Source organism: Anticarsia gemmatalis, chromosome 8, assembly GCF_050436995.1.
Source record: "Anticarsia gemmatalis isolate Benzon Research Colony breed Stoneville strain chromosome 8, ilAntGemm2 primary, whole genome shotgun sequence".
Lineage (NCBI taxonomy): Eukaryota > Metazoa > Arthropoda > Insecta > Lepidoptera > Erebidae > Anticarsia > Anticarsia gemmatalis.
The window spans coordinates 9354641-9366794 of NC_134752.1; the positions used below are offsets into that span (position 1 = coordinate 9354641).

General features: G+C 37.2%; 1 protein-coding gene across 1 annotated transcript in view; it reads right to left on the minus strand.

Moving 5' to 3' along the window:
- LOC142975010 (extracellular serine/threonine protein CG31145) overlaps positions 1 to 12154 on the minus strand; it is a 109819-nt gene that overhangs the window by 7411 nt on the left and 90254 nt on the right. Inside the window, exons 4-5 of the mRNA XM_076117623.1 lie at positions 2261 to 2509; positions 303 to 427 (exon numbers count right to left, since the gene is read on the minus strand). Of these exons, the coding sequence (XP_075973738.1) occupies positions 303 to 427; positions 2261 to 2509 (374 nt within the window). The remainder of the gene's footprint in view (positions 1 to 302; positions 428 to 2260; positions 2510 to 12154) is intronic.

A 12154-nucleotide genomic window follows, 5' to 3' on the forward strand; every position in this document is an offset into this window, starting at 1 on the left:
AGTCCGATCAACGGTGCACTGAATATTTGATAGCGATACATACTTAAATTGAGATCAGGGCCTACTCAATAGTTTAATCGAGTTTGATTTGTTTTAGTAGAACAAAGCGAACAATTATGGTTGCAAAACATTCACTAATTTAAAATGCGTATATCACGAAAATTCATGACATTCACATTTATTGATAATATAATAAGAGTATACATTCTGAAGCGTTTCATATGTTAATTGATTAATTACATATACTATCTACAATGAGTAATCATAGTATTGTTACGGAGACAAGTGATATTGAAACTTACCTACATGTAGGATGGGAGAGAAGACCATGTCTTTGAGAATCGCATCGACCAGCGGCTCGCCGTCCTCATACAACTCGTGCTGTGCTATCTTCAATTGAAACTTCTCTAAGTTTGATGCGTTTATACTGCAATATAAATCAACTGGTAAGTTAAGATACGATATATCACAATTGAGTCATGCACAAAATAATCATTGCATTCGATAATAATTATATTATAAAGTATCTGTTATGGTTTTAGAATCGGATGTGAGACAAAAGCAAGCGTTCTACATCATATTCAAAGTTACTTTAAATTTTTCGCACACGCCCGTAAACCTGGTCGTTAACGTCAAGATTTACATGGAAGATTTTCCGATGGAGGCGTGTTGGTTTTGGCTGCGTGGAACACATAGGTGGACGTGATTTGCCTACTAGCGGTAGGTGCGAGACTCCGGGCGACACGACGCAGCACGGAACTGAATACTAAGGAGCGTACGTGTAACGTTTTCGATTTGTGGCATGCTCCGATAACCTGCATTTAGAAATCAAGCCGGCAGCTACTCTAAAATTTATTGACTCTCTTTTGGTGTGAATTGTACTGGCGTCACCGTCGAGTTGAAAAAAAGAACGCGATTGTTTCGTCGTTCAGAAAGTGGACGTTCACGATTCTAAAACACCACCGACCCGACGCCTACTCACTCGAACAGAAGGAGTTAGAGCTTATTATGTCGGCGACTGCTGTAAAATATCGTTCTTAACAAAAGAAAATGGTCTCGTGTTAAACAATGAACATTCATCTCCTCTCTTATTATCTTTGATGACACCAATTTTGAAAAAAATGTGCCCGGGTTTTCCATGTATCAACGCAACCCTTTCTACATGATACATGAATTCAGTCATAACAGGTCCCGTCATATCACGAGCAGCGTTTTAAGGAAGCCATCACGCATTCATTCCATTTAGTTTTATTGTCAAAGACCCGCGCCTATCTCGGCGGGACCCCGTAACTGGATTTTAAATAAGATTCCTTGTAGGTCTTGTGAAATTTGCCTCACAAGATAAAGAAAGGTCGCTTGTCTGTTTCATATTATAGAATCATTCCGCGCCGAAAGTATGATATGATCCTTTTTTATAGTCTTGTATCAAACGAAACCCTGTTGATAGTGTACCTAAACGCGAATGGAATGTGATATTCTTTTCATTGCTTTCACGTTGCCCTATGAGATTTGGCCTAATATTTGCGTTGGTGAAATTACTTGAACCACTGGAGGCCGGTCGCGACCTACCTGTTTGATTTTGATGCATACTTCAGTGCTCTGCAGGGGCATTCGTTGTAGATGAAAAGCTATAGCCTTTAGAAGGCGCAGCGCTGACGTGTTTCATAGAACATTACCCTCGGTCGCAGCGGCACATTTGGAGCCGGGACGCGGAAATATGTAAACAGTTGTCGCGCACCAATGTTCGCGTTATCAAAGTTTAATTGCGGTAATAACGAACGAACTAACAATTTAATTTGGAGCCTCGCGGCGTGCTACATAAATCGTACTTGTGGATGTCAGCTGTCGACAACTTTACAGAATTTTCCTTGTAATGTCCTTTTCGCGTCGTTTTTCGCGGAACGTTTTAATTAATATTTCTTAACTCACTGAGTGTTCTCTTTTGTATTTGTATTGTTAAACGCAATTTCGCTGCTATAAAAATAATATGTTGAGTGATTTTTCTAAGAACGATTAAAATAATTTACAGCAAACTTGTTTAGAATAACAACGTTAATGTATTTGGCAGAACTTTGAATTTAAGTAACTTCTCGATGCGAGTTCACGGGCGTTTGCTTGTACAAAAATACTTTATCACTGAGCATGTTTCTATTACTAACTTTTGATGTGCGCAAGTAACTGACGTTATTGTTTTATGTTTTAAACTAGTTACTTATTCTTTGATGTTTAAAGCAACTTTTTGAATTAAAATATATATTACCTAGGTTCTAAATCCTCCATTTCACCTATAGTGGGGTTCTCGGCCCTCAGTACATTGAGGTCTCTGTGCGGCGGGATGACGACGGTATGATCGTCAGCCTTGCCTTGTATCTGTGCGAACAATATCCTCTGTAGGTCCTCGTATCTGTCTGTAGGTGGCGCTGGGGTGCGGGGCTCAGTCTCTGTGCCGCCGCCGCTGGTTTCACTCGGCGCCGACTGCTCATATTCCCGGGATCCATTGCTACCATTACTGTTAAAATAAACGATGACAATTTTAATTTCACAGGTATATCATACATTATTAAGATAGCTAGAATCCTAGTCTGTTTGTCTGCAGCCTGTGACAATAATTTTTATTGCGACGCATTATTCAAATTGACTTCAACGCGGACATTAAAAAGTTATGAAGCTGTTTATTTGTTCAGCAACAGTAATAAGTACTGCATCAGAATAATAGGTAGAACACATCGTGTCGTTAGTTGCAAGTAGTACAATGATCACAGTCAATTTGGACATACACCTGTGCTTTGAAAAAGCAAGGGACGCTACGCATACTGACTGTCTCTATGGCGGTATTGTAACCAACTGCTGATTATATCACGTTCTTGCGTTATTTACAGTACAGTTTGCTACTCTCAGTATGATACTATATGTCTTGTTAAAATCTTAGTTAGTTCATTAAAGTATTAGTTAGCAAAAGAACTTTTTTAAAATGTTACTTTAAACCTGAGTTTCTTTCAGAATTCACAGGTTTCCTCCGAATCCCACTTTCATACAAAAATACTACGTTTGTTATAATTTGTTAATTTTTATCCGAAATCAAAGCTTCATTAAGAAGTACTTAGACAATACTCCGTTAAGTAAAGGCTTTTAATTAAATACAATTAAATTGTAAGTCCTACAGGAGTTCTTCGTAATTCTAACAATAATTTATATTTGTATCATTGTTACTTTATCAATTATGTTTACAAAGGTAAATAATTGAAGGGTTTTAAGCCTGATTATACAACTTATGTACAATCCGTTTGTTTAGTTATTTTCGATTTCAATTAAATTTAATAAACAGGTATTGTTCTTTGATTGTTTGGAAGCTTATTGGTAACGGTAGGTTGGAATACAGAGTCGTATTTGACAAAAGGGAGAAGTAAAATTTAGGTAGTTTCTCTTGAGTAAAATCCGGTTTGTCGTTTTAAAATAAAACTCACGTAGATTGTGGTGAATTGTGTTGATGTGCTGTCGGCACACATATTTGAGACATTGAGTACCCTTAGACTTCACTTCCGTGTAATATGATTCACACCGACTGCTTTTTTATACAAACATTGACAAAAAATTAATAAAAGTTGAATGCTTTTAATACTTTAAGAGAGTTTTAAAAAAATGTAGCCCACATACCCAAGCGTGTAACAAATATCTTTGGATCCCACAAATGCTGTTTCAGTTCGAAACTACGATACTAAAATGCATCGGGCGCTTTTATGATTCTGTCCATCGGAACGTTTTAATGTTTGAATAGGTACATATATGTATATGTACTGTATCGAGAAACTTAATGTAGGAAAGTACAGTAGCGCAATTCTCTGCAGTCGGTTCTGTCGAGGATGCAAAATTTGACATTTAAAATGTACTGCCAAAATAGTTCCTACGACGGCCGTTAGAGGCGCTGATCAGATTTTCATACAAATTTTTCGATAGCTCGCCGGTTGTCGTTAGTCGACAGTAGTGAAAAAATCGAGCTTCTTTTATTCTTACTAAATAACTCTAAAAAGTTAAAAACAACAATATAATTTGGTAAATAAAATTGCGCACTGTGTTTTGTCTTGGACTTAAGACAATATAATCGTGATATATCCCATTGTTGATGTTTTTATGAACTATACACTGCCACATTGTGCGCTGTGCGAATGTAATCGCTTGCTAGATGAATAGCATTTGTTAAGTCACATTGGAATGTATTTCCATCACCCTAAAAAAAGAATAACTGAATTACTGCTAGCTAACTTACTTTTATTGCAGTTACATATTTGCCATACAATACATGCCTGCGAAAAGGTATTTGGCATGGACTGTCTCTGATTTCAACGGTAGTGTATAATCATAGCTCCCGGTGAGGCCCTGGGTTCAGTGCTATTGGATTTTTTCTCAGTAGTAGCCCGGTCTCTAGTTGTTTGTCTTATTTGGCAATATGCTCGTCACGTGGTGAAGCGGGAGTATTTAATAAAGACAAGATAACTATATGCTTACTATACAATGAAAAAGCTGGACTCACGCGAGGTCGAGGAAAGGTTAAGATAAAATATCTAATGTTTCGCCTGGTTGTCTATTATAAATATTGCAAAATATTCTGCAACAATACGTATTTTATGTTGCAAGTGACTGACCACTGACCAGTTACGTTACTTACTGCCCACGTGCGAAAACGAGAAATAAGTCAATAATAATATAATTGTGTGGACAAGTGGAACCCACGTAGAATCTGTAAGTTTGTACAAGTACACAGTATACAGTATCATATTGCAGCAAGTAAACGGATTTTTTTAGGCTATAACTGTCCCACTGCTGGGCAAGAGTCTCCTCCCGAACGAGAGAGAGGTTAGGCCACCACGCTGGCCAAGTGCAGTTTGGGGACTTTGCATGCCGTCAAGAAATGCCTCAAACAATTTTTTGAGGTTTCATCACGATGTTTTCCTTCACCATTGGAGTGATAATTATTTATTTTTTCTTACAACACGGCTTGTTCTTTAACCAAACGTGTAGGTAGAGATGTATGGTATGCCGCGATTCGCGATTTACACTGTTAGTTCTGTTCCCATTTAATAGATGGCGCTGGCTTGCATGAGCGTGAACGTTAGAGATAATATCATCGGAAACGTCCACTCACAAATACACTCAGCGGCAGAAAAAGTGGCCCAAGCGCTTATCGTGAATTTGTAAACAAATTAAGTAATATATGAAAGATATATTGTTGTAAGTAGTTGCGAAGTGATCTGTTTAATGTTATGAAGTGTTGAATTTCAGATTAATTTAAGTGACGGATGACTTTTTCTAACAATGTGTGTTAGAACTGAATTCAGTGTTGATTCGAGAGGTCAGTTGAATTCTGTATTTTGAAATATTGCTGCACGGAAACGATTTTCTTTATGATTTTTATTGATTATTGGTCTATTTAGATTTTAGAAAAGATTTGAAGATGCCACTTACTGCTGAACAAGTGGCTTAGGTGGTCTTGTTGTCCGATCAGGGCCATTACCATTGAGAGGTGGCTGCATTTTTCAATGTATCGCGTACCACTTTAAGGTCTGCGATTAGGAGGTATCGTGAGACTGGTCTCTACACGCGGCAACTAGGAATTGGACGAACACGATGTACATCCGCAAGAGATGACCGATTTGTTAACCTCGAGGTGCTGAGAAACCGCTTTCTGACAGCGTTTGAGATTCACTAGAGGCTTCAAGCGGCACGCGGAGTCATTCTTAGTGAACGGAACATGAGGCGAAGGATAAAAGAACGTAATTTACAGGCAGGAAGACCAACCCGAGTACCAGAACTCGAGAGACACCATCGAGTTGCGCAATTACGATTTGCTCGTAAACATGTGAATTGGCTATCGACCAATGGAGCAAGTTCTTGTTAACCGATGAGTGCTGAGTAGCATTAAGAGCACCAAATGGTCGTGAGAGAGTGTAAAGACGCCATTAAGGACGGTTTTTTCCCAACACAACACGTCAGACGGTCAGTTACAAAGGTAGGTCTGTTATGGTATGGAGAGGTGTATGTTTGGAGGCACGTACGGAGCTTGTCATCGTAGATCAGCGCCTAACAGCAGCCGGGTACATTGAAGAAATCTTCCAAGACCATGTTGTACCACTTATGGATTTCATTGGTCGGGAGGATTAACTCTAATGCAGTTTAATGCGCGCGCTCATAGCGCCCGCGTTGTGGAATCGCACCTTGCTGATATCGGGATTCAAAAACTGACTTAGCCTGCTCACAGTCCAGACATCAACCCTATAGAACATGTCTGGCACATGCTAAAAAACAGTGTACACTGCCCAACCCACCAGAATCACTTGGTGAGCGAAGAACCGCTCTAGTCAGAGTGTGGGATAAAGTTCTTCAAGAAGTAATTAAAACATCCTCCAAAGCATGCCAGAATGCATGCAGGTCACCATAAATGCTAGAGGAGGTAACACGCGGTATAAACTAGATTTTTTCTTTGGTGCAGAATTAGGTTTTTGCAAAAACTTTCAGTAAGCGATTTCGACAAAAGCTGTATTTTTTAATTTTTCCCATTTTTGATTAAAAATTACGACTATTTAGTGTAAATTGTAACTAAACTTGTGTATAAACTGTTTAACTAATAGTTATAGCCAAAATAGTAACCATATATTGATATTCTAAAAAGTTTTATCGTAGTTTTGCTTTGGGCCACTTTTTCTGCCGCTGAGTGTATAAAGTGAGTCAAAGCCGCAAAATACATACATTCATGAGGTAAATGTTTTATGCCTAACAAAACAAAGGTCTGTCAACTTTTAACATAATGTTGACCACTTTATTATAAAATTTCTAGCAGTCCGCCTGGCTTCGCTCGTGTTACATACACCATGTTAACTTAAGCAAATTATACGCTAAACCTTCCTGGGGAATCACTCTATTTATTGATGAAAAGCTCATGAAAATCCGTTTATTACATTTTGAGTTTTCCGCCAACGGACAGACAGACGCGGCAAACGGACTTTACTTTTTGAGTTATACGAAAATTGATAGCACACTAGGAGAATAACAGGCAAAAAAGATAGCCTCTTCATATAAAAGATTAAGAAAGTATGAACAGATGTGAACATATTTTAGCAAAGTAACCAAGTAATGGCTGTTAGCCCGTATAAAATAACGTTTCTCGTTTATTTATACAACTTTCCTGTTTAAAGTGGATAAATAAATGTCAATAATAATTCTGTGGTCATTTATGTAAAATAAACTATAATCCCTAGTGATTTCTATAAACAATACAAGTAAAAAGGTTGACCCTTTTTAGTTTAGACGTGGGCACCTTCCCTTGACAGCGATACGAAATACTACCTACCGTTCTAGTCGTAAAACTTCAACAATTTATGTGCCCCATCATATATCTATTGATATAACGATTAACAAAATATTTTGTTTGTAACGAAATTCTGTAGCGCGATTCTGTACAGCAGGTACTGTCGAGTATCGAAATTTTGACATTTAGAATGTACCTACTGCCAAAAATTTGCTAGAGTCACTAACAAAATTTTCGTACAAAATATCTCGTTAGCTAGCTGGTTGTCGATAGTCGATAGTGGTACTATGGTGCGATTCTCAACAGTCGTATCGAGTATTGAAAGTGTGACATTTAAAGTGTACTACCAAAATAATTCCTACGCCGCACGTCAGAGGCGCTGATCAGATTTTCATACAAAATTTCTCGATGACAAGCCGGTTGTTGGTAGTCGATAGTAGTAGAGAATCGAGATTCTGAGCACGACTTTAACCGGTATAACTATCACCATGTGGTTAGCTGTAAGTGTAAACCTTTATCGCAATTTTAAACATCATCGACTGTCGGCAACCGGCTACCTGTCAATGATATTCGTAAGATAACGTTATCAGCGCCCCTAGCGGGTACCGTAGTAACTAATAGTTCAGTACATTTTAAATGTTAAATTCTCGGAACGTACTGGTTAGTATTGACTGTAGAAAATTGCACTGCTGTACTGAACCCACAAGCAAGGAGTATGAGTTTTTCTAGGAGTAGTGACCTGAGTCGCAAAATATATTCTAATACAATGATTTTTGTTGTTTGGTCACAAACCGAGTTAATGACCTTTGTGACTGTTTAACAATTTTTTGTTGAAAGTACCGAAGTGTAGATACAAACAATAGATCCAAACGGGTTTAACTAGTTATGTACGCAAAGAATTTGTCAAACCATTATGCAAATATAACACCTCATATACACACCTCAATTAGCCTAGCCTTTTTTCCAACTATGTTGGAGTCGGCTTCCAGTCTCACCGAATGCAGCTGAATACCAGTATTGTACATGGAGCGACTGCTTGATCGGACCTCCACAACCCACTTACCTGGGCTATAACACAATAATCCTAAGACCTTCAAGATTTTCAAGCTACTGACTGCTGGTAATGACAGTCAAAGACCTTTGAAAATGACTATGATCCACTGACCAAGCTTGTCGAGCGTAGCATAACCTGAGAGCGGCTGCTGTCACTTGGCCGCGAGCTCTTCACCTTTCCAAATACATATTTAAGCCGAAAATACACTATCGACCAATTTTGACAAGTGTCTCGTAACACACGGGTTCACTCGCCAAAGCTGAGCGAGTATAGTTTCGTTAGCAATAGTTTAGTTCAACAAAATCCTCTGAAGTTTACGTTTTATTTATTTATGGATTACATAAGGAAGTGCGGTTTCGGTATAGGTACATAATTATAAATTATCTTCCTATAAAATTGCCAACTGTTGAGGTTACTCTTTTATGACCTGCAAATCTATCGTGAATTTTGAGACAGATTTAAAATATGAAAAACTAAAAATGTTAGATGTTCCGTTCCTTTCAATCTGTTATTTGCTCAGCCGAGTGAAATGACAAATTAATTAAGCCATTGTTGTTAAAACAAAAGCTGTATATTTAAATAATAGTAAGGGCCAGTGTACTAATGCATTTGAACTCTCCACAAATGTAAAGAATTGTTATAAATATTATTCACCAGTACTTTACGTACTTGTGAATATGTTGTATATCAAGTATTGCGTGAATGAATTATAACAAATATATAGTAATGAAGTTTTATATAAGCGCTACAAAGCTGGCAAGAAGAGCTGAAAGTATTCTATAAGTAACCATGATGTTATTTATTAAGTTTAAACACCAACTTATAACTTGAGGATTTATTAATAATGGTTTCATAAGTTTGTGGTGAATACTGTATGAAATTATTAAATTTTATCGGAAAAGTAATGCACCGATAGAAATATATAATATCAACAAATCATGGATTATGGGTATAAACTCATAATCCGTGGTTAACTTAACGACTTAGGTACATTTTGATAAGTTGTTTGTTTGTTTGTTTGAACGCGCTAATCTCAGGAACTACTGGTCCGATTTGAAAAATTCTTTCAGTGTTAGATAGGCCATTTATCGAGGAAAGTTTAAGGCTATATAACATCATGCTACGGCCATTAGGAGTGGAGTAGCAACGAAAAATGTTACAAAAACGGGTTTTTTTTTTTCATTCTTTCTTATGTGACGCAAGCGAAGTTGCGCGGGTCAGTTAGTGGTTGGAATATATCCTTAATTCTTTCACACGGACCTTCGGCGGCTGAAATATTTTTATGAATTACTAATTTTCATTCTACGGCAGAAACAAAAATATTCATATCTAATAACTATGTAGCTAAAAACACTATTTTCGATAACTATATCGATTAGTAAGATAAGTTGTGATATAGTCGAAATTATAAGTGTTATCTTTTCATCTGGTGATAACGAATAAATTATATGTCCATCACTAGTGCTTGTTCTAAGATAGTGTTATCGGACTAATAGCTATGTTATTGAACTCGGACGCTAATATTTGACTATAATAATACTCTTAGATTAGTAAGTACAGGTGATCTGAAAATACACAAGACTTAACGTACAGTAGCGCGAATCTCTACTACTGTCGACTACTGACAACCGACCTGTCATCGAGAAATTTAGTATGAAAATCTGATCAGCGCCTCAAACGGGCATCGTAGGAACTATTTTGGCAGTACAATTTAAATGTCATACTTTCGATACTCGATACGACTGGTGAGAATCGCACCATAGTACCACTAGCGACAACCAGCTAGCTAATGAGATATTTTGTACGAAAATTTGGTTAGTGCCTGTAGCGTGTGCCATAGAAACTAATTTTCTTTCACATTTTATATGTCAAACTCTCGGTACTTGATAGTACCGACTGTACGAAAACTCGCTACAGTGATACACAGTTCTTGAAGAAAGGCAAATTTTCCTACCCGCATTTGGATAGCGTGGTTGACTCAAGGCCTGAACCTTCTCTCATTCCGAAGGGAAACAATTGCACGATAGTGGGACAGTAATCTAAGTCATTTGACTAGTGCCTCGATTCTCTACTGCTATCAACTACCGACAACCGAACTGTCATCGAGAAATTTTGTATGAAAATCTGATCAGCGCCTCTAGCGGGTGTCGTAGGAAACTTTTTGGCAGTATATTCTAAATGTCAAATGTCGATAGCTAGCCGGTTGTCGGTAGTCGGTAGTGATAGAGAATCGAGGCACTGTATCGCGTGAGTATGAATGAAACTCGAAATTTTTCTAATAAGTACAAAAGTCAGAATTATTTTTTACTCTAAAACGCTCTACCGTGTACAAATGTAAAGAAATCGTAAATGGATCGCTAAACTCGTAGCACATAATGTTTAGACTGTTTAGTTTGTATTACTGCGAACATGTGCCGTGCAAAAACTTCCGTAACACACCGATAACGACTTACGATACGATGAGATTCAAACTACTTTATTTAGGACCATTTTTTTCATTAATTGCATTAAATTTGCATAATAACAGACCCCGTTGTTATTCATTGAAGAAAGGTAGCTGACAGTCGAAAATTTGGCCGTAAATTAAGCAATGTAGACCTTAGAGTATTCAGAGAAACTGTGAATGTAAATGTAATATGGTCACCCATCCACAGAACAACTTCAAACTTAACCAACGAGATCGATCCAAGTGGCTGTTATTACTAAGCCCTAAGCTCTCCAGTCTGACGAGCGTTTCATTTCAGTCGTTATGAAAATAACAAATGAAAGATTATTTTAATGCAATTGAGCATCTGTTTATTTACAGTTTTGGCACTTTTGTAAACTGCATATCACAGAGACCTTGAATCATAAAACCTTTTGCATTTTAGAATTTAAAAACCCACTTTTTTATTCCACGAATATTATAACGAAGTCTATACATATGTAAGTGAGCGAACAGGAAAAAAAGTTTCTCATTTTTTCCTTCCTAAAATTGGCCTCCCGTTAACTTAAATTGAGAAAGATTTGCCAATTCCAACGATATGATTGGTTGTCACAATTTATTTAATGGCTCATATTATTTTTTAACGCTAGACTTTGAAATGTAGATGCACATCGTGGTTTACGACTTAGGAAATAATTAAAGAAGCTTTTTTCTTGCTAAGTTTATTAACTGAACATTTATTTCGAGGTAAATAAATATTAGATAATATAAATGCTTATTATCTAATATTATTTCATTATTTCATTATGCCTGAAAATGTAGGCAGTAGTAAATAAAATACACCCGCTTTTCGTCATTAACAAAGTGCGAGCGTTTGCCATATCTCGGGTGTGTTACAAAATTCTGTAATACCATTGGGAATAATCTAATATTAATTAAGAAAAGACCAATAGCACTTTGTCCATCCTGGGAATCGAACGCGGACTTCGTAGTCAACAGCCGTATACTTAACCGACTGCGCAACAGAGGCTCTCAACTTAATAATACTTGTAAAATAATAATACATTAATTTATTTTATTATATACTAGCTGACCCGCGCAACTTCGCTTGCGTCACATAAGAGAGAATGTGTCAAAATTTTCCCCGTTTTTGTAACATTTTTTACTGGTACTCTGCTCCTATTGGTCGTAGCGTGATGATATATAGCCTATAGCCTTCCTCGATAAATGGGCTATCTAACACTGAAAGAATTTTTCAAATCGGACCAGTAGTTCCTGAGATTAGCGCGTTCAAACAAACAAACAAACAAACAAACAAACAAACTCTTCAGCTTTATAATATTAGTATAGATTATGTCTACTTTAACGCGTTCAT